The 26,700-nt window shown below is 45.6% G+C and overlaps 1 protein-coding gene across 1 annotated transcript in view; it reads left to right on the plus strand.

Moving 5' to 3' along the window:
• The first annotated feature begins 250 nt into the window (after positions 1-250).
• The window catches only part of CENPW (centromere protein W), a 32,254-nt gene continuing 5,804 nt past the window's right edge, over positions 251-26,700 (plus strand). Inside the window, exons 1-2 of the mRNA XM_040429107.1 lie at positions 251-429; positions 512-625. Of these exons, the coding sequence (XP_040285041.1) occupies positions 340-429; positions 512-625 (204 nt within the window). The 5' untranslated portion in view covers positions 251-339. The remainder of the gene's footprint in view (positions 430-511; positions 626-26,700) is intronic.

Below are 26,700 nucleotides of genomic sequence, written 5' to 3' on the forward strand. Positions count from 1 at the left end.
GGAAGCCTAACAGAACCATGATACCATTGTGAACAGAATCGAACATGCCTGACCCTACATGCGCCATTTTCCCTATTCTCAGTAAATGAGCGCAGACAAGAGGCTCATGTCCACAAGTTTCTGGCGACATGTACTACTGCTTGTGTGACAGAACTAACTACTGCTGGCTTTTCCCGCTACAGGGAATGGAAAGACACGATACTTCCGCCCGTACCCGCGCTCGTCAGCTGACGTCATCAGCCCGCGCCGCTGTGTGTACGTCACGTGACAGGCCCGGGTAGTTCGAAAACGAACAGCTAGGAAAGTCGGGAGCGCCACAGAACAGTGCCGATTACCGCTATGTTGCGCACCGTGCCCCGGGCCACCGTCAGATCCGCCATTAGAAAGCGCCTTCCTCAGCTGCGGCTGGATGCCAACGTGGACCTGCTGGTGAGGAGTGGGTGCTCTGCATACAGGTGGCACTGGTAGAAGAGTTGCGAATGGTTCTAATGTTAGAGTTCTTCTTTCTTAGATCTATTTGAACTGCGTGCTGTTCCTGCAGAGACTGGCGACAGAAGCCCGCCTAAAAGCCATAGAGCAGAGATGCTCGGTGATAAAGCCTGCGCACATCAGGGCAGTGGCCAAGGTAGGGGACCAGTCAGCCACGTCCGGGTAAATGGGGACCTATGGATGCAATCCTGGTGCATGACTGGGTCACATGGAGGGTGCAAGCAGAAAACCTCTATTTATAGATCATAGCGGCCAATCTCTGCGCAGCTTTCATTTTTTTAAAGACCATGAAATGAAAGGTGCCCTATGCAGGGCCGTCTTTAATACTGATTGGACCCTGGGCAAAAATTTACTTGGGCCCCCTGGATCCCGCCTTCCCACACCCTAGCAGGCAATCACGCCCTCCACCATAACACACACACAAAAAATCCACACATCTGGTAGAGTACAGTGAATGACTAAATACTTCCAGTTCTGAAGACTCCAGCGGCTCAGGATCAGTGCTCTGGGCAGCTGGGTTCAGGCTGGAAGTGGGCACCGCTCTGCAGGAAGGAGACCGGGGCTCGGCTCACCCTAGTGTTACAGTGCACCCCAGCACCCCACAGTATGCAGTATAGCACCCTATAGTATACAGCAACCCACAGTATGCAGTATAGCACCCTATAGTATACAGCAACCCACAGTATGCAGTATAGCACCCCACACTATACAGTACCCCACAGTATATAGTAGAGCAGTATAGCAGCCCACAGTATACAGCACCATACAGTATGCAGTATAGCACCCCACACTATACAGTACCTTACAGTATATAGTAGAGCAGTATAGCAGCCCACAGTATACAACACCTCGCAGTATACAGTAGAGCAGTATAGCACCTCACCGTATACAGCACCCACAGTATACAGTACAGCAGTATAGCACTCCACAATATACAGCACCCACAGTATACAGCCCCCCAGGGTATACAGTACAGCAGTATAGAACTCCACAATATACAGCACCTACAGTATACAACCCCCCACACTATACAGTACAGCAGTATAGCACTCCACAATATACAGCCCCCCACAATATACAGCCCCCCACAGTATACAGTACAGCAGTATAGCACTCCACAATATACAGCATCCACAGTATACAGTACAGCAGTAGAGCACTCCACAATATACAGCACCCACAGTATACAGCCCCCCACACTATACAGTACAGCAGTATAGCACTCCACAATATACAGCCCCCCACAATATACAGCCCCCCACAGTATACAGTACAGCAGTATAGCACTCCACAATATACAGCATCCACAGTATACAGTACAGCAGTAGAGCACTCCACAATATACAGCACCCACAGTATACAGCCCCCCACACTATACAGTACAGTAGTATAGCACTCCACAATATACAGCACCCACAGTATACAGTACAGCAGTATAGCACTGCACACTATACAGGCCCCCACACTATACAGGCTCCCACACTATACAGCACCCCACTATACAGTAGTTTACAGTATATTAGCATAACAGCCCCTGTCACCTTTTTCTGATGTAATCTTCACAAAAAAAGCTCCACAGTTAAGGCTCCATTCACACGTCCGTGGTGTGTTGCGGACCCGCAAATTGCAGATCCGCAACACATCCGCCCGGCAACCCTATAGAAATGCCTACGCTTGTCCGCAAGATCGGGGCCGCGCTCCGTAAATGCGGATGCTGACAGCACACTGTGTGCTGTCCGCATCCATTCCGTCCCCATAGAAAATGAATGGGTCTGCACCCGTTCCGCAAAATTGCGGAATGAATGCGTACCCATTTGCGGACGTGTGAATGGAGCCTAAGGCAAACTTCTCCTGCAACACTCCTGGTAGAAAGGACCTTGATGACCTCATAGCCATGTGACCAGTAATATTGCTAGGTTACTGGTCACATGGTGATGATGTCATCTAAGGTCCTAGAGAATCACAGCTCTCACAGTACGCTGCCTGGAGTGCCGGCAGGCATGGCATGGCAGCACCCCCTGTGTAGCTGACAGCCTGACACCCGGGGCAGTGGCTAGCAGGGCTCAAGAGGCAGCTGCCTTGTGCCCCCAGGAGCAACTGGGCCCGGGGCAGCTGCCCCTTTTGCCCCTTGTTAAAGACAGCCCTGGCCCTATGATTGGTTGCTGTGGAAACCAAATACATAGTTGCCAACTGTCCCAAATACGCCTGAACTGAGGCAGTCCGCCAAAGGAGTTCTCACTTCAGGAAATGGCACTTACTAATGTATAGTGATTGTCCATATTGCCTCCTTTGCTGGCTTCATTCATTTTTCCATCACATTATACACTGCTCGTATCCAGGGGTTATGACTAGGGATAAGCGAATCGACTTCGGATGAAACATCCGAAGTCGATTCGCATAAAATGTGGTTCTAATACTGTACGGAGCAGGAGCTCCGTATAGGATTAGAATGTATTGGCTGCAATGAGCCGAAGTTATTGCTTGTGAGAACTCTCATAACTTCAGAAATTGATTTATACTGTAAAAAAATCATTTCCCAAACTTGGGTTCGGTTCCAAGTGGTACCTTCCAGTGGCATGAAAACACTACGGAGTGCTTCCATGGGGTTTCTCGACATGCCGCTGCACTGCAAAAAAAATATAGAACTTGTTCTGTTTGTTTTTTTTGAGGTGCGGACGGATCTTGGTCCTGTTCAAGTTGAATGAGTCTGGATCCGTCTGCTGCAGTCTAGCACCCATTCTCAGGCTGCATCATACCTCAGCCCCCAGCAACCATGGGGCTTCTTTGAAAAGGTCCCCATTTACTGTAAATAAAAAAAACTTCCACATACTGCGCTTTCTCCAACAGACGTGTTCGAGGTGTTACCCTGTCAGGGCTAGCATTCCTCCCTCATATGCACAGGCAAGGCTGTCATTGCACAAACCATCTCCTGGGATTCGGGGGCACACATGTTTGTAAGCAGGATCTGAGCTCCACTCAAACAAGTGCCGTAGCCTCACTCCATTTTTACCATAAGCACTGCCTACAATGCCTCTATTAGGCCTCTTTCACACGGGCGTTGCGGAAAAATGTGCGGGTGCGTTGCGGGAACACCCGCGCGAGTGCAAAACATTGTAATGTGTTTTGCACTCGCGTGAGAAAAATCGTGCGTGTTTGGTACCCAAACCCGGCTTGGGATCGGTGTTCTGTAAATAGTATTATTTTCCCTTATAACATGGTTATAAGGGAAAATAATAGCATTCTGAATACAGAATGCAAAGTAAAATAGCACTGGAGGGGTTAAAAAAATAAAAATAAATTTTTAACTCACCTTAATCCACTTGCTCGCGTAGCCCGGCATCTCCTTGTGTCTCCTTTGATGAAAGACCTGTGGTGAGCATTAACTATAGTTCAAGGACCTGGGATGACGTCACTCCGGTCATCACATGGTACGTCACATGATCTTTTACCATGGTGAATCACCATGGTAAAAGATCATGTGACGTACCATGTGATGACCGGAGTGACGTCACCACAGGTCCTTAAACTATAGTTAATGCTCACCACAGGTCCTATACAGTAAAAGAGACAGACGGAGATGCCGGGCATCGCGAGCAAGTGGATTAAGGTGAGTTAAATGATTTTTATTTTATTTTTAACCCCTCCAGCCCTGTTTTACTTAGCATTCTGTATTCAGAATGCTATTATTTTCCCTTATAACCATGTTATAAGGGAAAATAATAAGGTTCGGGTCTCCATCCCGATCGTCTCCTAGCAAACGTGCGTGAAAATCGCACCGCATCCGCACTTGCTTTCGGATGCTTGCGATTTTCACGCAACCCCATTCATTTCTATGGGGCCTGCGTTACGTGAAAAACGCACAAAGAGGAGCATGCTGCGATTTTCACGCAACACAAAAGTGATGCGTGAAAATCACCGCTCGTGTGCACAGCCCCATAGAAATGAATGGGTTGGTATTCAGTGCGGGTGCAATGCGTTCACCTCCCGCATCGCATCCGCGCGGAATACTCGCTCGTGTGAAAGGGGCCTTACATGCCCACCCTGCTCCATATACAGTGGGTACCGGCTGTTTCATACATACGGCACCTGCCTGCACCAACGGGGAGCACCGCGTCTGTCATTTAATCCCTCAGGTGCTGCGATCAACGGTAATCGCGGCACTTGTGAGTAAAGGCAGAGGAATGCGGCTCTCTCTGCCTTCGGACTCAGTGGGACTCCTATCGGTTGCCATGGCTGTCTGAACACTGCTGAAGCGATCCAGTCCTGTCATGGCAATCTACATACTGAGCTATGCATGAGGCATAGCTCAGAATGGAGACTGTAAATATGGGGGCTAATATAGTAAAAAAAATGTGAAAAAAAGTTAATAAAAAACACCTATAAATTAAAAGGTTAAATCGCCCCCCCTTCCCAATTTTACACATAAAAATATATAAACAATAAAAATAAAACATATTAGGTATATATGTCTGAACTATTAAAATTTTAAAAAAATAATTCCTGTTCGGTGAATGCCGCAATGGAAAAAAATGAAAAACATGAGATTCGCCATTTTTTGGTCATCTTGCCCCCCCCCCCTCACCCCCCAAAAAATTGAATAATGGTGATCAAAGAGTCATACATACACAAAAATTGTACTAATAAAAAATACAGTTCGTTACAATAAAACAATCCCTCATACAGCGCTGTAGACTGAAATATCAAAAAGTTATGGCTGTCAGAATATGGCAATGCAAAGAATTTCTTTATTTTTTTTTATTCTTTTATCGCCGCATTTATATTGAGCTGCAGAATAAGGATGTCAGGTCATTTTAGAAGACAGTGAACGCTGTGATGTCAAACCCCCAAAAACCTTGGTGGAATTCTGTGTTTTTAATTTCAATTTTGCTACACACAGAATTTTTTCCCCATTTTCCATTACAAGGCATGGTAAATTAACCACCTCAGCCCCCAGTGCTTAAACACCCTGAAAGACCAGGCCACTTTTTACACTTCTTGGCAAAAGACAACTTTTCCCATTTTTTTATACAAAGTTGGCATTTGACCAAGATATTTCTCTCACCCAGCATGGGTATATGTAAAAAGACACCTCAAAACACATTCCTCAACTTCTCCTGAATACAGAGATACCAGATGTGTGACACTTTTTTGCAGCCTAGGTGGGCAAAGGGGCCCATATTCCAAAGAGCACCTTTCGGATTTCACTGGTCATTTTTTACAGAATTTGATTTCAAACTCCTTACCACACATTTGGGCCCCTAGAATGCCAGGGCAGTATAACTACCCCACAAGTGACCCCATTTTGTCACACATGTGGTATCTCCGTATTCAGGAGAAGTTGAATGTGTTTTGGGGTGTCTTTTTACATATACCCATGCTGGGTGAGATAAATATCTTGGTCAAATGCCAACTTTGTATAAAAAAATGGGAAAAGTTGTCTTTTGCCAAGATATTTCTCTCACCCAGCATGGGTATATGTAAAATGACACCCCAAAACACATTCCCCAACTTCTCCTGAGTACGGAGATACCAGATGTGTGACACTTTTTTGCAGCCTAGGTGGGCAAAGGGGCCTATATTACAAAGAGCACCTTTCGGATTTCACTGGTCAGTTTTTACAGAATTTGATTTCAAACTCCTTACCACACATTTGGGCCCCTAGAATGCCAGGGCAGTATAACTAAAGTGACCCCATTTTGGAAAGAAGAGACCCCAAGGTATTCGCTGATGGGCATAGTGAGTTCATGGAAGTTTTTATTTTTTGTCACAAGTTAGTGGAATATGAGACTTTGTATGGAAAAAAAAAAAAAAAAAAAAAAAAAAAATCATCATTTTCCACTAACTTGTGACAAAAAATAAAAAATTCTAGGAACTCGCCATGCCCCTCACGGAATACCTTGGGGTGTCTTCTTTCCAAAATGGGGTCACTTGTGGGGTAGTTATACTGCCCTGGCATTTTCCAGGGGCCCTAATGTGTGGTAAGTAGGTAAATGACCTGTGAAATCCGAAAGGTGCTCTTTGGAATGTGGGCCCCTTTGCCCACCTAGGCTGCAAAAAAGTGTCACACATGTGGTATCGCCGTATTCAGGAGAAGTTGGGGAATGTGTTTTGTGGTGTCATTTTACATATACCCATGCTGGGTGAGAGAAATATCTTGGCAAAAGACAACTTTTCCCATTTTTTTATACAAAGTTGGCATTTGACCAAGATATTTATCTCACCCAGCATGGGTATATGTAAAATGACACCCCAAAACATATTCCCCAACTTCTCCTGAATACGGAGATACCATATGTGTGACACTTTTTTGCAGCCTAGGTGGGCAAAGGTGCCCAAATTCCTTTTAGGAGGGCATTTTTAGACATTTGGATACCAGACTTCTTCTCACGCTTTGGGGCCCCTAAAATGCCAGGGCAGTATAAATACCCCACATGTGACCCCATTTTGGAAAGAAGACAGCCCAAGGTATTCAATGAGGGGCATGGCGAGTTCATAGAAAAAAAAATTTTTGGGCACAAGTTAGCGGAAATTGATTTTTTTGATTTTGTTCTCACAAAGTCTCCCTTTCCGCTAACTTGGGACAAAAATTTCAATCTTTCATGGACTCAATATGCCCCTCAGCGAATACCTTGGGGTGTCTTCTTTCCAAAATGGTGTTATTTGTGGGGTGTTTGTACTGCCCTGGCATTTGAGGGTCTCCGCAATCATTACATGTATGCCCAGCATTAGGAGTTTCTGCTATTCTCCTTATATTGAGCATACAGGTAATGAGATTTTTTTTTTCCGTTCAGCTTCTGGGCTGAAAGAAAAAAATGAACGGCACAGATTTCTTCATTCGCATCGATCAATGTGGATGAAAAAAGGAGGGGAAAGGCGTCTGCCAGGACATAGGAGCTCCGCCCAACATCCATACCCACTTAGCTCGTATGCCCTGGCAAACCCGATTTCTCCATTCACATCAATCGATGTGGATGAATAAATCATTGCCGGGATTTTTTTTTTTATATATATACAAAGTGTTTGCCAAAGTATATGAACACCGCCACCTCCTCAGCTCATATGCCTCGGCAAACGTATCTTTTACTGCAGAGGAGAAATCTCGTCTTGCAGCGCCGCATACACCGACTTGCGTGTAATCTGACAGCAACGCAATGCTTCTGTCCGAATGCACATCAGTGCTGCAGCTAGTCGATCGGTTGGTCCACCTGAAAGGTAAAAAAAAACAAAAGAATAAACCAGGCCGCAACGCAATAACTTTATTAACTTTAGAACAGAACATATTAACTTTTTTTTTACTTTTTAAACTTTTTTACTTACCGGTAATTTTTTTTTTGTTTAGTTTTTTTTACCTTTATAGAACAAACCTCTCCTTCCCCATGGGACAATGTGCAAAGCGCAAATCGCCCAAAGATGTGGCAAAGTACGTTATGCACTTTATCCCAGGTGAAAGAAGAGGTTTGCAGCAGCTGTGAGTAAAAGGGCCCTAATAGCCCTGTGTGCCTGTCCTGGTGAGATGTGATCCCTATGCTAGGTGTACCTGTGTGTGGTACTTCCGGAAACACTCACCAAAGCATAGGGCAGGGTGGTCAGGACAGAAATAGCGGGTGTCACGCCTTATTCCACTCCTGCTACAGACACGACATCTTTTTCGGGGTGACGGTTGGGTTGAGGTACCAGGAACGACACTGGGGAAATGTCGCTTGTGTAGATGGCTAACTACACTGGTGGATGGGGCCACGGAACCTCCTGGGTAAAGGAGGTTCTCGATGATCTCTTCCTGGAATTTGAGGAAGGATCGTGTTCTCCCAGCCTTACTGTAGAGAACAAAACTATTGTACAGCGCCAATTGAATTAAATATACAGACACCTTCTTATACCAGCGTCTGGTTCTGCGGGAAACTAAATACGGAGACAACATCTGGTCATTGAAGTCCACCCCTCCCATGAGCGCATTATAGTCGTGGACACAGAGGGGCTTTTCAATGACACGGGTTGCTCGCTCAATTTGGATTGTCGTGTCTGCGTGAATGGAGGAGAGCATGTAAACGTCACGCTTGTCTCTCCATTTCACCGCGAGCAGTTCTTCGTTACACAAGGCAGCCCTCTCCCCCCTTGCAAGACGGGTGGTTACAAGCCGTTGGGGGAAGCCCACGCGACTAGTTCGCGCGGTGCCACAGGCGCAAATCCGTTCTAGAAACAAATGCCTAAAGAGGGCCACACTTGTGTAAAAATTGTCCACATAAAGATGGTACCCCTTGCTGAATAAGGGTGACACCAAGTCCCAGACTGTCTTCCCACTGCTCCCCAGGTAGTCAGGGCAACCGACCGGCTCCAGGGTCTGATCTTTTCCCTCATAGATCCGAAATTTGTGGGTATAGCCTGTGGCCCTTTCACAGAGCTTATACAATTTGACCCCATACCGGGCACGCTTGCTTGGGATGTATTGTTTGAAGCCAAGGCGCCCGGTAAAATGTATTAGGGACTCGTCTACGCAGATGTTTTGCTCGGGGGTATACAAATCTGCAAATTTCTGGTTGAAATGGTCTATGAGGGGCCGAATTTTGTGGAGCCGGTCAAAAGCTGGGTGGCCTCTGGGACGGGAGGTGGTGTTGTCGCTAAAATGCAGGAAACGGAGGATGGCCTCAAATCGTGCCCTGGACATAGCAGCAGAGAACATGGGCATGTGATGAATCGGGTGCGTGGACCAATATGACCGCAATTCATGCTTTTTAGTTAGACCCATGTTGAGGAGAAGGCCCAAAAAAAATTTAAGTTCGGAAACTTGGACTGGTTTCCACCGGAAAGGCTGGGCATAAAAGCTTCCCGGGTTGGCGGATATAAATTGTGTGGCATACCGGTTTGTCTCTGCCACGACTAAGTCCAAGAGCTCCGCAGTCAAGAACAGCTCAAAAAATCCCAGGGCCGAACCGATTTGAGCCGTCTCGAACCGAACGCCAGACTGGGCGGTGAAAGGGGGAACTACAGGTGCGGCTGAAGTTGGTGACTGCCAATCAGGGTTTGCCAGCACCTCAGGGATTCTAGGGGCTCTACGGGCCTGTCTGTACGGTGGCACGTGCAGTAGTTACCCCGTCGCAGCCACCGCACCAGCTTCAACTGCCCTTCTGGTGCTCGCTACTTCACCATGTTGTACGGCAGTGCTGGTACTAGGTCCAGGGAGGGCTGCGCTGCTGGTGTATGCCTCACCACGTGATCCGGCAGCGACAGCCCCACTCTGCTGCTCTTGAAGCGGATCTTGCGTAACCTGTGGTCTAGCGACACGGGGCCGGGTACGCCTGGTGCTGCCAGGGACCTCAACCTCCTCGTCCGAACTTTGGGTCAGAGAGCCACTGCTTTCCACAGGTTCATATTCTGACCCGCTAGATTCGTCAGATGAGGGTTCCCACTCCTCATCCGACTGGGTCAGAATCCTGTAGGCCTCTTCAGAAGAATACCCCCTGTTTGACATTTTGGACTACTAAATTTAGGGGTATTCCCTGAGACTACCCAAGAAAAAAAGCAAACCTGTCTTACAAAGGGGAGGCTAGCGAAGTACCGGAGGCCGCTGCGGTTGATAAAAAATATCAAAACTGATTTTTTTTATCGCTGCAGTGCGTGTAAAATGAATGTGCAGTGATCAAAAAAATATATATTTTTTGTCACTGCGGTGGGGCGGGCGTGGGTGAACGCACGTGTGGGCGACCGATCAGGCCTGATCGGGCAAACACTGCGTTTTGGGTGGAGGGCGAGCTAAGGTGACACTAATACTATTATAGATCTGACCGTGATCAGTTTTGATCACTTACAGATACTATAAAAGTACAAATGCTGATTAGCGATACGCTAATCAGCGAATAAAAGTGACTGCAGTGGGGTGGGCGCTAACTGACGCTAACTACCTAACCAAGGGGCCTAAACTATCCCTAAAACCTAACAGTCAATACCAGTGAAAAAAAAAAAGTGACAGTTTACACTGATCACTTTTTTTCCTTTCACTAGTGATTGACAGGGGCGATCAAAGGGGTGATCAAAGGGTTAATTGGGGTGCAGGGGGGTGATCTGGGGCTAAGGTGTAGTGTTTGGTGTACTCACAGTTCAGTCTGCTCCTGTGCTGGATCCAACCGACGAAAAGGACCAGCACAGGAGCAGACAAGCCATATAACAGATCATATTTACTAATATGATCTGTTATATGACTTGTGATTGGATTTTTTGAAAATCGCCAGCCTGCCAGCCAATGATCGTTGCTGGCAGGCTAGTGACGAACTTGTTCTTTTAATTTTGCCGGCCCGCGATGCGCATGCGCGGGCCGGCTTTGAGCGAAATCTCGCGTCTCGCGAGATGACGCGTATATGCGTGATTGTGCGCAGCGCTGCCACCTCCGGAACGCGAATCTGCGTACAGCGGTCCGGAGGTGGTTAAAATGCATTGCAAAAAATAAGCACTAATATAGCTATGTGAACGGAAAAATAAAAAAGTTATGGTTATTGGAATGTGGGGAGGAAAAATGAAAATAGGCCTTTGCATTAAGGGGTTAAGGCAAGTTTCACGCGAGTGTAATACGACCACATTTGTGCTCCCATATTATGACTACAGGGCCTGAACTGACAGCATGATAGATGCATTTGATGATGGCAGTTGTGGGTGGGCCAGAACTTGCGGCCATAATACAGGTGTACACATGTTACTGTACTAGGCTCATATGATGCTGACCGTAGGACTAAACCACATGTAGATTTTACCATTTAATCTGCATGGTTTTTAAATTGCTAATTGTTAACGGCGGTAGTTTACCTCCAAAATTGTGCACCTATTACTTGTCAGTGTGAAAACCATGCCAGTTTGCAGTGCAACAGCTAGGGTTGTCACGATACCAAAATTTGGATTTGATTTCAATACCATAAAAAAGTATTGCGATACTCGATACCACGCGAAAAAAATAAAAAGCCAAAAAAGCTGCGTGCATTCCGTATTTTATGGAACGTCCAGCCCATAATCGAACAGTCCGATCCTATTTTTTGGCGGGACAAGGTGACTAAAAAATGGCAAATCGCGCAGTTTTTAGAAAAAAAAATTCTGTTACAGCGTTCAACGCATAGGGGATATTTTTTTATATTTTAATAGTTTGGACTTTTCGGACATGGCGATATGTAATGTTTATTTATTGTTTATATATTTTATATGTGAAATTGGGAAAGGAGGTAATTTATACTTAATATTATTATATATATATATTTTTTACTTTTTATTTAATAACCATTTCCCCCTTAGGGGCTAGAACCTGGGATCTTTTCATCCCTTGTCCTATTCACCCTGATAGAGCTCTATGAGGGTGAATAGGACTTGCATAGTGAACACAGCAGCACGGAGCTTACCATGGCAGCCAGGGCTTCAGTAGCGTCCTGGCTGCCATGGTAACCGATCGGAAGGCCCCAGGATTACACTGCTGGGGCTCCGATCAGAAGCTGCCACTGCCACCAATGAGGAGGAGGGGACCCTGTGGCCACTGCCACCAATGATTTAATACTGGGAGGGTTGGGGGTGCACTGCGCCACCAATGATTTAATACTGGGGGAGTTGGGGGGGGCGCACTGCGCCACCAATGATTTAATACTGTGGAAGTTGGGGGGGGGCACACTGCGCCACCAATGTTTTTAAACCATTAAAGGGAACCGGTCACCGGTTTTTAACCATAAGAATCATCGGCATCCTAAGATAGTTCCCCCAATCATCCTATTTTTTTTTTTTTTTTTTAACCACCACCAAGTTCTTCTTTTACAGTCCACTTTCCCTTTTTTCAAGTTATGTAAATTAAATGTTTCACTCATCACTTCCCATTCCTAAACCCACCTCCCGTTACATGAGTGACAGAATCTAAAGATCCTACCCTCCTCCCGAACTCACGTCCCAAATCCCACGCATGTGCAGAACCAGTCACCTCACTCATCTCACACTGATCATATAATGTATACTGCGCAGCTGCGAGACTTGGAAGAGAAGGGGTGGAGATGAGCAATCGTAGAGGGTGTGTCTTATCCGTTTGTGGGTGTGGCAGCACTCCAAGAGTCAGAGAACGCTGGACTCATCTCTGAAGCATGGAGGAGAAAGGACTCATCTAAGGTGTATTTACATATATGGCAGGAACATTTATTTTAGGTTTATCTCTGAACTTTGTGGAGTGGGCTCGGCATGCGTGTTGGTACCTGCATTCCCTGGATATAATGGAGGCCATTTTGGCACCGAAGATGATAAAAATGAAAGTGGGCCCAGCATGCATGTGGAACCTACACTCCCTGAATTGTATGGTAGCTGTCATGGCACATAACAGGTAGAATTTAGTGTTAGGAACCCGTCTTACAGAGATCGCCTTGACGTGCGGCAGACAGGCTCAAATAATTTTGTACAAAATTTATACAATATTTGCCAAGCATCTCTAATTTATAAGTATAGCATTAGCAATTATAATGCATTTTTGTACTTTATTTGGTTTGCAGAGAGCTGTTGCATTGCATGTTTTTTTCTATGTTGTGTTTTCAGCCATAGTAACGTGCACCTGCGCATTGGGATGTGCTGACTGACCCCCCTTTTTTTCCCCCTCTCAACTGATAGTTCGTTCAGAATTGATTTTATCCACTTGACATTCACATAGGATATAAACGTCCATTCAGAGATCACAGCTGCACGCTAATTGTGCAGCTGCCGAGCGGGGGGGCCGCTGTCGGTGACAGCAGGGCACCCCAGAGAGAAGGCAGGGACAGTCCCCAGGTGTCCCTGCCTTCTAGATCGCTGTATACACAGTGCTCAACAAGCGCTGTGTACAGTGGGGGAAATAATTATTTGACCCCTCACTGATTTTGTAAGTTTGTCCAATGACAAAGAAATGAAAAGTCTCAGAACAGTATCATTTCAATGGTAGGTTTATTGTAACAGTGGCAGATAGCACATCAAAAGGAAAATCGAAAAAATAACTTTAAATAAAAGATAGCAACTGATTTGCATTTCATTGAGTGAAATAAGTATTTGAACCCTCTAACAAAAAAAGACTTAATACTTGGTGGAAAAACCCTTGTTTGCAAGCACAGAGGTCAAACGTTTCTTGTAATTGATGACCAAGTTTGCGCACATTTTAGGAGGAATGTTGGTCCACTCCTCTTTGCAGATCATCTCTAAATCCCTAAGGTTTCGAGGCTGTCTCTGTGCAACTCTGAGCTTGAGCTCCCTCCATAGGTTTTCGATTGGATTAAGGTCCGGAGACTGACTAGGCCACTCCATGACCTTAATGTGCTTCTTCTTGAGCCACTCCTTTGTTGCCTTTGCTGTATGTTTTGGGTCATTGTCGTGCTGGAACACCCATCCACGACCCATTTTCAGTTTCCTGGCAGAGGGAAGGAGGTTGTCGCTCAGGATTTCACGATACATGGCTCCGTCCATTTTCCCGTTTATGCGAATAAGTTGTCCTGTGCCCTTAGCAGAAAAACACCCCCAAAGCAAAATGTTTCCACCCCCATGCTTGACGGTGGGGACGGTGTTTTGGGGGTCATAGGCAGCATTTTTCTTCCTCCAAACACAGCGAGTTGAGTTAATGCCAAAGAGCTCTATTTTGGTCTCATCAGACCACAGCACCTTCTCCCAGTCACTCTCTGAATCATTCAGGTGTTCATTGGCAAACTTCAGACGGGCCTGCACATGTGCCTTCCTGAGCAGGGGGACCTTGCGAGCCCTGCAGGATTTTAATCCATTGCGGTGTAATGTGTTTCCAATGGTTTTCTTGGTGACTGTGGTCCCTGCTAATTTGAGGTCATTAACTAACTCCTCCCGTGTAGTTCTAGGATGCTTTTTCACCTTTCTCAGAACCATTGACACCCCACAAGGTGAGATCTTGCGTGGAGCCCCAGAGCGAGGTCGATTGATGGTCATTTTGTGCTCCTTCCATTTTCGAACAATCGCACCAACAGTTGTCACCTTCTCTCCCAGCTTCTTGCTAATGGTTTTGTAGCCCATTCCAGCCTTGTGCAGGTCTACAATTTTGTCTCTGACATCCTTGGACAGCTCTTTGGTCTTTCCCATGTTGGAGAGTTTGGAGTCTGCTTGATTGATTGATTCTGTGGACAGGTGTCTTTTATACAGGTGACTAGTTAAGACAGGTGTCCTTAATGAGGGTGACTAATTGAGTAGAAGTGTCTAACCACTCTGTGGGAGCCAGAACTCTTAATGGTTGGTAGGGGTTCAAATACTTATTTCACTCAATGAAATGCAAATCAGTTGCTATCTTTTATTTAAAGTTTTTTTTTCGATTTTCCTTTTGATGTGCTATCTGCCACTGTTACAATAAACCTACCATTGAAATGATACTGTTCTGAGACTTTTCATTTCTTTGTCATTGGACAAACTTACAAAATCAGTGAGGGGTCAAATAATTATTTCCCCCACTGTATGTGAACGCTAAGGCCGAGAGAATGCAGGAGCTGTCAGGTCTTTTTTAATGTCCCTCAGAGGTCTTGTATGACCTTATGGGGAACACAAAGTATAAAATATTTTTTTTTTTAAAACAAAGTGTTTTAAAAAAAAAATTAAAAAAAGTTTTCACATGTAAAAATTTTTTTTACCCAATTAAGTAATAAAAAATAAATAGAAAAAATAAATAAAATAGACATATTTGGTGTTGCCGCGTCCATAACGACCGGTTCTATAAATATATCACATGATTCACCCCGTCGGATAAACACCATAAAAATAAAATAAAAACGGTGTAAAAAAAAAGCCATTTTTTGTCACCTTACATCATAAAAATGACAACGCCAAGCGATCAAAAAGGCGTAAAAATAGTACCAATCAAACCATCACCTAATGCGGGAAAATTGAGATCCTACCTAAGACAAAAACCTAGGTCAAAAAAATAAATAAAAAAACTATGACTCTCAGACAATGGAGAAACTAAAATATGTATTTTATTATTTTTTTTTGCTTCGAACTGCTATTATTGTGTTAAAGTGAAATAAATGTAAAAAAAAGTAGACATATTAGGTATCGCCGCATCCGTAACAACAAGCTCTATAAAAATATCACATGACCTAACCCCTCAGAGGAACACCGTAAAAAACAAACAAACAAAAAAACAGTGCCTAAAAAGCCATTTCCATTACGCCCCATGACAGCACCTGTGAGAGATCCTCTTTCCCTTTTTTTATTTATTTATTTATTTTTGGCCATGGGGGGATTCCTGGCGGCCACCTCGTTCCCTTCATCCTGTAGGCTGGGCGAAGTTCCTTTTGGGAAGGGATACGTCCTCTCCTAGCTTGCTGGTTGGCGAGTTCCTACAGGCCTTGTTTCCGGCGGGTGCGCCGGAAATGACACGTGCGTTCCACGCTAAACAGGGCAGGGTTGGGGCCGAGAAAACATGGTGGGCGGTGCACGGCCTGTTAAAAAAAAAAAAAAAAGGGAACGCCGGCCAGCCATCAAGGAGGGAAGTGTAGCAGCAGCGTGACAGGTTCAGAAGGACATACAGTTATTCCTTCCGGATTCCCCTTGGATGCGCAATCAAGATGCTGAAAAAAGGGGAAGTACAACAACGCAATGAAAAACAGGATCAACACTCCAAACCCGGCATGGTACTCCTGGGGGGTAAGTGGGGTTGTACCCCACAGTCTCCTTTTAGGGGAGATTATTTTATTGTGTTTCTGGTAACTTATTGTGGGCTATGTATTGATGCAGGTTAAGGAGGCCCCCAGGAAAGCTACCCACAAGATGAAAGGCAGAGAGTGTGGGATATGCAAAAAGAATGTTAGTACGTCTTGCCACAAGACATGTCAGCCCTGCCTGGATAGACTGGTAGCGGAGAAATCCCCATCCTTGTTTCAGAATATTCAAAATCTGGTCAAGATGGAAGTCCGTTCCTCAGTGGAACAATTTAAGATGTCGCTTCCTGGTCCTTGTAGGCAGAGGAAGGCTCAAGTGGCTGAATCAGACCTTACTGAGTCATATTCGTAGGAGGAGGGGGTCTTATAAAGTTCAGATTCCTCTTCTGAAGATCTTATGGGAAGGCCCCTGATAGAAAATCAGCGCTACCGTTTGAGGATCTGTGTTCCCTTAAAGATCCGATGGATAAAAGGGCAGACACCTATCTTAGAAAGAATTGGGAAGCATCTACATCTTCTTTTGAACCAAATATTGCTACGACATCTGTTGCTAGATCGCTTAATGTCTGGTTAGGGGAGTTAGAATCTCATATCGCTAACAGAACCCCGAGGGATCAACTGCTGGAAGCAATACCTACAATGTTAAAAGCTGTAGACTTCATTTCGGATGCGTCGGCTGACGCTCTAAGGTTATCTGCTAGAGCAGCGGCATTATCAGACTCGGCCAGAAGATCCCTTAGGCTGAAGGGATGGTAGGGAGATCTCTCTTCTAAGTCCAAATTATGTGCCCTTCCTTGCCAAGGAAATTTTTTATTTGGTCCAGCTTGGATGACATATTAGACAAAGCATCTGATAGAAAAAAGGGATTCCCAGTGCCCGTCTTTCCTAAGCGGAGGAAGCCATTACGGATTAGAGATAAGAGATGAGGCTAGATACCAAAAAAAAGGCAATGAGTGGAGAAGCCCCAGTCTTCCAGTGTTTCTCAGCAATGACGCCAGGGCACAGGTGGGGTGTCGTCTGTCTTTATATTTTCAAGCCTGGCAAAATATCACATCAAGTGCTTGGATAAAAGATATAATAAAGGAAGGATACCGTTTAGAATTCAAAAGGTCCCTACCGGAAAGGCAAAAAATTACGGCGTTGCATCAACATTCTCCAAAACAGGTTGCCTTATTGGGGGAAATAAGAAATCTCCTGGACAAATCCTTTCTAGTCCCAGTTCCCACAGAATAAATAGGGGAAGGGTTTTTTCCCCAGTCGTCTCCATGACACCAAGTCCTGAGATTGACTTCCTTCTGATTGGACAGGAAAAACACAGAGAGGTTAAAACCCCCACCCCCTCCTCACATCACCAGTGTTTTTCCTGTCCCATCAGGATAGGAAGCAGGAGAGGTGCACGGAGCTCGTTTGGGCTCACCTGGAGTTATTTTTTTCATCTGGGCCGAGGTCGGATCTGCAGTGCAGCTCTCCCTCCTCCGTTTGGTTAGGCCTGGGCTCGGGCACATAGGTAGTGCCCCTGCGAAGATTCCCTCTGCGGCGGTCCCGGAGGGCTTGATGCAGAGGGAAGGAGGAACACGGCGGATCGGCACTGTGATGTGTCCCTTCCGGCCGGCAGGCGGATGACGTCAGACGCCGGGGGCGGAGCTAAGCGCGCTGACGTCATCAACATGCGCCACAGGTCCTGCAGCATGAGAAGCACATGGAGACACTATAAAAACGCTCAGGACCTGTGTAACGGCGCCCTGCATAGCGCGGCTCACATATTTTGGTGAAGCATCTCTGAAGCGGTCGGGAGTCAAGATGAGCACCCCCCTCACGCCGGGCTCTGGAACCGAGCCTGCATCAAACCCTGGGACAGTGAGTAACCTGTTCTCAGGTACATGCTTTGTATGGTGGGTTCAGTCTGCTCATCCTTTCCTCCCTTACCATTTCAGGGAGAAAAGGATTCGGCTTCTGCAGCCAAAAAAACTAGAAAATGTGGTATTTGCTGCAAAAGATTGTCTAACACTGGATCCAAGCCCCTGTGTAAAGAATGTACTGCCAGTGTCATCAAGTCTGAGTCTTCTAGTCTAATTGAAGACATTAGAAAAGTGGTAAAAGAAGAGGTTCAGCTAGCCTTAACTACCAGAGAACCTACTCCCCCCAAAGTTCCCCCCACTCAGGACGCCCGTAGTGTTAAATCACTTATCCTGGATTCCGACTCTGAGGGGCTGGCGGTCTCAGACTCCGAATCTGTCCAAAAACACCCGGCATCTTCAGATGAAGAGGGCGAATATAAGCGCTTCTTGTTCAATCCTGAAGATATTGATGAACTTATCAGGGCCACCATTCAGATGGAGATGCCTAAAACCCCTAGGTCTACCCAGCAAGAAATTTTTGGGGGTCTAGGTGAAAGGAAGAAGGCCGTTTTTCCAGTCCCTGATAGTGTCCAAAAATTAATTAGGTCTGAATGGGAAAAACCGGATAAAGGATCCTTTATCCCAAGAGGAATTAAGAGGCGCTACCCCTTTAGCCAAGAGGACTGTACGGATTGGGAGACCATTCCCAAAGTAGACGCGCCAGTGGCCAAGGTAGCAAAACATACGGCCCTACCGTTTGAAGACTCAGCACAATTGAAAGATCCTCTAGACAGGAAAGCGGAGAGTCTCTTGCGAAAGACCTGGGAGACTACGGCGGCCCTTCTCAAGCCGGGCGTTGCCTCCACATGTGTGGCCAGAACACTGAACCTTTGGCTAGACCAGCTAGAGATACATCTGGTCAATAAGACACCACGGGATCAAATTCTAGAGAGCTTGCCTCTATTAAAGATGGCAACCTCCTTTCTAGCAGACGCAGCTGCTGAATCAGTTAAACTGTCCGCCCGTACAGCTGTTCTCTCAAATACAGCGAGAAGGGCACTATGGCTTAAAGCGTGGTCAGGAGATATCACATCTAAAAATAAATTAATCGCACTCCCCTTCCACGGTCAGTACGTTTTCGGAGAAGATCTAGATAAAATCCTAGACAACGCGACAAATAAAAAAAGAGGGTTTCCAGAGGAAAGATATAAACAAAAAAGGCAGCCCTTTCGTGACCGATTTTTTCAACCCGAAAATAAAAAAGATAAAGGGAAGACTGGGAGGTGGAGCTATGCGAAGGGAGGCAGGGGGAGAAGCTTCCTCTTCAACCCAAATCGGGCCGAAGCCTCCTCATCCAACAACAAACAATGACGCCATACCAGTGGGGGGAAGACTCAGCTCCTTTCTAAGATCTTGGGAGCATGTAACAAACAGCTGGTGGATCTTAAGTATTATACAAGAGGGTTATCTGATAGATCTTCTCTCTTCCCCTCCACAGAAATATGTGATCACTACCCTTCCCCCATCTCAAACTGCGACCTTAAAAAAACGACATAAAAAACCTATTAACCTTGGACGCCATAGAGCCCGTCCCGAAAAATCAGACAGGACTGGGATTCTATTCCCGCCTCTTCATTATAAAGAAACCAAACGGGAAATCCAGGGTAATTATAAATCTGAAACATCTAAACAAATACGTAAGATATCAAAAATTCAAAATGGAGACCCTGAAGTCAGCAGTGAAACTCTTAAAAAAGGATGCAGTGATGGCCACAATAGATTTAAGCGACGCCTATTATCACGTCCCAATTCACAGGTCATCAAGGGAATTCCTAAGGTTCGCAATAGAATTGGAGGGAAACATTCAGCATTTCCAGTTCAGGTGTCTCCCCTTCGGGATCTCTTCTGCCCCAAGGGTTTTTACCAAAATAATGGCGGAAGCCTTGACAACCTTGAGAGAAAAGGCAATTTGTGTGATCCCCTATCTGGACGACCTACTGGTAGTGGCGGACAACATAGAGACCATGGGAATCCATCTCGGGTTAGTCCTGGATCATCTACAGAGCAATTGGAAAAAATCGGATTTAATCCCATCCAAACGGAAAGTTTTTCTGGGCATTACTCTAGACACAGTCTCCCAAAGATCCTTTCTACCACCTCAAAAGATAGTAAAACTTCAGACAGCTTTGAGGAAGTTCAAGAAGGAGAAATTCTGTTCAATAAGACAGGCTTGAAGGTACTAGGGAGTCTGTCCGCTTGCATTCCAGCAGTTGCCTGGGCACAGTTCCATCTAAGACCACTCCAGAAATTCATCTTAGACAAATGGAACAGATCGCAATTAACCCTAGAGAGGAAAATATTCTTAGATGCAGAGACCAAAAAATCACTAACTTGGTGGCTCAGCAATTCGAACCTAGAAAACGGGATTTTCTGGGCACAAGATCTCCCTCTAGTCATCACAACAGATGCCAGCCTCCACGGGTGGGGAGCGGTCGTCCAGGGGAACTCCTACCAGGGAACATGGGGGAATTACGTGAGCCAGCAATCCTCAAATTTCAAGGAGCTGAGGGCAGTGTGGGAAGCACTGAAACACACAAGTCAGCTGGCAAAGGGTCGTCACGTCCTAGTCTACTCGGACAACGCTACAGCCGTGGCCTTTATCCAACACCAGGGAGGCACAAGGCATCGCCTGCTACAGAACCTGGCAAACAAAATCTTTTCCTGGGCAGAAGGCAACATTCAATCTCTTTCAGCGGTTCATTTGAAGGGAGTTTTAAACATTCAGGCCGATTACCTAAGCCGGCACAGACTAGACCCAGGGGAATGGATGTTAGCTCCAGAAGCCTTCCATTTAATCACAAAGAAATGGGGCAGGCCGACGATAGACCTGTTTGCATCAAGGAGAAATCATCAGCTAAACCAGTTCTTCTCCCTCAACCCCAGGGATCATCCTCGGGCAGTAGACGCCCTCAACCAGAGTTGGACAACAAACTTAGTCTACGCCTTCCCCCCATTTCCGCTTATCCCCAGAGTGTTACAGAAGTTCCTAAAAGAAAAGTGTACACTAATCCTGATAACCCCCTTCTGGCCCAAGAGAAGTTGGTTCTCCCTCTTGAAAGCCCTCAGCGTGGAAGCTCCTCTCCTTCTACCTCAGAGGCCGGACCTTCTAAGTCAGGGGCCCATTTCTCACCTAGACCTGAAAATACTAAAGTTAACAGCCTGGATTCTGAAGAATCCAACTTATTAAACTTTGGTCTATCAAAAAAAGTAGTGAACACCTTACTCCTTAGCAGGAAACAGAGTACCAACGACAAGTACCAAAAAATATGGAAGAAATTTGCTGATTGGTCTGGGACCTCCTTCAACCAGTTTAGAGCCAACATCTCACTAATCCTGGATTTTCTTCAAGAAGGGCTAGATTTAGGTCTATCCCCCAATACCCTTAGGGTCCAGGTATCGGCTTTAGGAGCACTATATAATACCAAGCTAACGGAACATCCCTGGATATCCAGATTCCTTAAGGCAGCAGATAGGATCAGACCTACAATTAGAAACATGGTGCCACCATGGAACCTTAATACGGTACTAGGGGGTCTAACCTCCGATCCATTCGAACCTCTGGACTCTATCCACATCAGATGGCTTACCATTAAAACGATTTTTCTGGTGGCAATAACCTCAGCCAGAAGGGTCTGTGAGCTGCAGGCCTTGTCCATCCAAGAACCATTCCTTGCAATATTTGAGGACAAATTAATTTTCAAATTAGATCCGACTTTCCTCCCCAAGGTAGTCTCGACCTTCCATAGGTCTCAGGACATTGTTCTCCCCTCGTTCTGTGACGATCCGAAAAACGATCAAGAAATCACTTACCACACATTAGATGTCCGGAGAGCGGTCTTAAAGTACCTGGAAGCTACCAGCCTTTGGAGAAAAGACAAAAATCTGTTTGTCCAATTTTCAGGTCCTAACAAAGGGAAGAGAGCGGCAAAAAGGTCCATCTCCAGATGGATTAAGATGGCAATCTCCGAAGCATATAAAGCTCAGGGAAAAGACGTCCCTGCTTCCCTAAAAGCACATTCTACGAGAGGCATGGCTGCCTCCTGGGCGGAAAAAGCCTCAGCCTCCTTACAACAGATTTGCAGGGCAGCAACATGGAAAAGAGTTCATACTTTCACTAAGCACTACAGACTAGATGTAGCTGCTAATGACGACCTAAGATTTGGACGTAAGGTCCTGTCGGCAGTCCCCCCCCCCTAATTGTATCTTTGATATTGTCTCAGGACTTGGTGTCATGGAGACGACTGGGGAAAAGAGTATTACACTCACCGGTAATCCGGTTTCCTGGAAGTCTCCATGACACCACATATATCCCACCCTTTTTTTCTGCTATTAGCTATTATCCTTTCATCCTGGGGTTCTTCGTTAAAATACACTGGTGATGTGAGGAGGGGGTGGGGGTTTTAACCTCTCTGTGTTTTTCCTGTCCAATCAGAAGGAAGTCAATCTCAGGACTTGGTGTCATGGAGACTTCCAGGAAACCGGATTACCGGTGAGTGTAATACTCTTATTCAACTCCTTCTGGTCCCCAAACCAAACTGGTCCTATCGAACTATAATAAACCTGAAGGACCTAAATTTATACCTAACGTATCAGAAATTTTGCATGGAATCAATCTCGTCAACAATTCTGCATCTATTTCCGAATTGCCTCATGGCATCAATAGATATCAAGGATGCCTATTACAATGTACCCATACACCTCTCGTCTCAAAAATATCTCAGGGTAGCGGTACGGGTAGAAGAGTCTGTTCTCCACCTACAGTTCAGAGCCCTCCCCTTTGGCATATTGCAGGCACCAAGAATTTTTACGAAACTAATGGCAGAGGTGATGGCAGAAATAAGGAGATAGGACATTATAATTATACCATACCTAGACGATCTGCTAGTGGTGGGAGTCGCCGAGTTCCCTTTCAGCTCAGATTCAGGAAGTGTTAAAGATACTGACGAGCTTGGAATGGATAGTTAACTGGGAGAAATCATGTCTGACGCCGAGTCCCCAATGTACCTTCCTGGGAATTCTGCTAGATTCCGTGTCCCAAAAGTCATACCTCCCGGTGGGGAAGTGCTTTTCAATGCAGCAGAAGATAAGGGAATTCAGCAAAACCAGGATGACCACTCTAAGGGAGGCAATGTCAATTCTATGTTTAACCACTTCCCATCTGGGCCCTTTGCCCCCTTCCTGACCAGGCCAAATTTTGCAAAACTGACATATCTCACTTTATGTGGTAATAACTTTGGAACGCCTTTATTTATCCAAGTCATTCAGAGATTGTTTTCTCGTGACACATTGTACTTCATGATAGTCATAAATTTGAGTCAAAATATTTCACCTTTATTTATGAAAAAATCCCAAATTTACCCAAAAATTTGAGAAATTCGCAATTTTCTAAATTTCAATTTCTCTGCTTTTAAAACAGAAAGTGATACCTCATAAAATATTTATTATTTAACATTCCCCATATGTCTACTTTATGTTGGCATCATTTTGGAAATGTCATTTTATTTTTTTAGGACGTTAGAAGGCTTAGAAGTTTAGAAGGAATTCTTCAAATTTTTAAGAAAATTGCCAAAATCCACTTTATAAGGACCAGTTCAGGTCTGAAGTCACTTTGTGGGGCCTACATAGTGGATACCCCCATAAATGACCCCATTGTAGAAACTACACCCCTCAAGGTATTCAAAACCGATTTTACAAACTTTGTTAACTCTTTAGGCGTTCCACAAGAATTAAAGGAAAATGGAGATCAAATTTTTAAATTTCACTTTTTTGGCAGATTTTCCATTTTAATCAATTTTTTTCTTTAACACATCGATGGTTAACAGCCAAACAAAACTCAATATTTATTACCCAGATTCTGCGGTTTACAGAAACACCCCACATGTGGTCATAAACTGCTGTATGGGCACACGGCAGGGCGCAGAAGAAAAGGAACTCCACGTGGTTTTTAGATGCCATGTCCCATTTGAAGCCCCCTGATGCACCCTTACAGTAGAAACTCCCAAGAAGTGACCCCATTTTGGAAACTAGGGGATAAGGTGCCAGTTTTATTAGTACTATTTTTGGGTACATATGATTTTTTGATCATTCATTATAACACTTTATGGGGCAAGGTGACCAAAAAATTGGTTGTTTTAGCACAGTTTCTATTTATTTATTTTTACAGCGTTCACCTGAGGGGTTCAGTCAAGTGACATTTTTATAGAGCAGATTGTTACGGACGTGGCGATACCTAATATGTATACTTTTTCTCATTTATTAAAGTTTTACACAATAATAGCATTTTTGAAACAAAAAAATTATGTTTTAATGTGTCCATGTTCTGAGAGCTATAGTTTTTTTATTTTTTGAGAGATTTTCTTATGTAGGGGCTCATTTTTTGCGGGATGAGGTGACTGTTTTATTGGTACTATTTTGTGGGACATACGCGTTTTTGATCACTTGGTGTTGCACCTTTTGTGATGCAAGGTGACAAAAATTGCTTGTTTTGACAGTTTTTTTTTTTTTTTTTTTTTTTTACGGTGTTCACCCGAGGGGTTAGGTCATGTGATATTTTTATAGAGCTGGTTTTTACGGACGCGGCAATACCTAATATGTATACTTTTTTTTATTTGTTTCACTTAGGGATGTCCCGATACCGATACCAGTATCGGTATCGGGACCGATACCGGGCATTTGCACGAGTACATGTACTCGTGCAAATGTCCCCGATACCACTGCCGATACCTGTGCACCGCTTCTATGTGTCCGTCCGCGGCCCCTGCATCTCCCACAGCTAACAGCTTCACAGGCAGCAGCAGGCAGTGTAATTGGAGCCTAGAGTGGAAGCTAGCCCCGCCCCTCCCCGCCCTCCAACCAATCAGAGGCAACCAGCACTGACTCACAGCACAGGGAGCGTAGTGCAGGGATTCTTAAAAGAATCCAATGAGTCACAGACTGTGTCATCGAGTCCCTGCCAGACCTCCTGCTCTGCGGCTCCCTGTAAGTCCGTCCGGGGGGAAGGGGGGGCATTATTAGCATAGCATGTAGTGTAGCTGTGTGTGTACAGGGTGCATGTAGCAGAGCAGGAAGTCTGGCAGGGACTCGGTGACAGTCTCTGACTCATTCGATTCTTTTTAACTAATAAACTCTCAGACGATTCTCTGAGTCCCTGCAATAACTATACATTGTAATTACATCACAGTCTGCTCCACTGCATTCACTGCAGCAGAGCTGTGTTTGCCAGGAGCAAGTCCCTCTAAAAGTGATAGTGTCTGTCTTCTATGGCCCTGGTCCTTCCCTTCCTGCCTGCAAGCTGCACATTGATCTCTAAAAGCAGGCATTAGGGCAAGAAGAAATATACATTACTGTATGATGGCCAGAAGACTATTATACTGAGGAGGGGGGCTTCAAAAATTGTTGTCCTGACTCCTTACAGTATAGCGTCTCCTTGTGGCCGCCCCCATACAGTGTAACGTCTCCTTGTAGCTGCCCCATACAGTGTAACGTCTCCTTGTGGCCGCCCCCATACAGTGTAACGTCTCCTTCTGGCTGCCCCCATACAGTGTAACGTCTTCTTGTGGCTGCCCCCATACAGTGTAACGTCTCCTTGTGGCTGCCCCCATACAGTGTAACGTCTCCTTGTGGCTGCCCCCATACAGTATAATGTCTCCTTGTGGCTGCCCCCATACAGTATAACGTCTCCTTGTGGCTGCCCCCATACAGTATAACGTCTTCTTGTGGCTGCCCCCATACAGTGTAACGTCTCCTTCTGGCTTTCATTTATACAGTATAACGTCTCCTTGTGGCTGCCCCCATACAGTATAACGTCTCATTGTGGCCCCCATACAGTATAACGTCTCCTTGTGGCTGCCCCCATACAGTGTAACGTCTCCTTGTGGCTGCCCCCATACAGTGTAACGTCTCCTTGTGGCTGCCCCCATACAGTATAACGTCTCCTTGTGGCTGCCCCCATACAGTATAACGTCTCCTTGTGGCTGCCCCCATACAGTATAACGTCTCCTTGTCGCCCCCATACAGTGTAACGTCTCCTTGTGGCTGCCCCATACAGTATAACGTCTCCTTGTGGCCCCCCCATACAGTATAACGTCTCCTTGTGGCCCCCCCATACAGTATAACGTCTCCTTTTGGCTGACCCATACAGTGTAACGTCTCCTTGTGGCTGCCCCCATACAGTGTAACGTCTCCTTGTGGCTGCCCCCATACAGTGTAACGTCTCCTTGTGGCCCCCCCATACAGTATAACGTCTCCTTGTGGCTGCCCCCATACAGTATAACGTCTCCTTGTGGCTGCCCCCATACAGTATAACATCTCCTTGTGGCTGCCCCCATACAGTATAACATCTCCTTGTAGCTGCCCCCATACAGTATAACGTCTCCTTGTGGCTGCCCCCATACAGTGTAACATCTCCTTGTGGCTGCCCCCATACAGTATAACATCTCCTTGTAGCTGCCCCCATACAGTATAACGTCTCCTTGTGGCTGCCCCCATACAGTGTAACATCTCCTTGTGGCTGCCCCCATACAGTATAACATCTCCTTGTAGCTGCCCCCATACAGTATAACGTCTCCTTGTGGCTGCCCCCATACAGTATAACGTCTCCTTGTGGCTGCCCCCCATACAGTATAATGTCTCTTTGTGGCTGCCCCCCATACAGTATAACGTCTCATTGTGGCCCCCATACA

Source organism: Bufo bufo, chromosome 4 (assembly GCF_905171765.1).
Source record: "Bufo bufo chromosome 4, aBufBuf1.1, whole genome shotgun sequence".
NCBI lineage: Eukaryota > Metazoa > Chordata > Amphibia > Anura > Bufonidae > Bufo > Bufo bufo.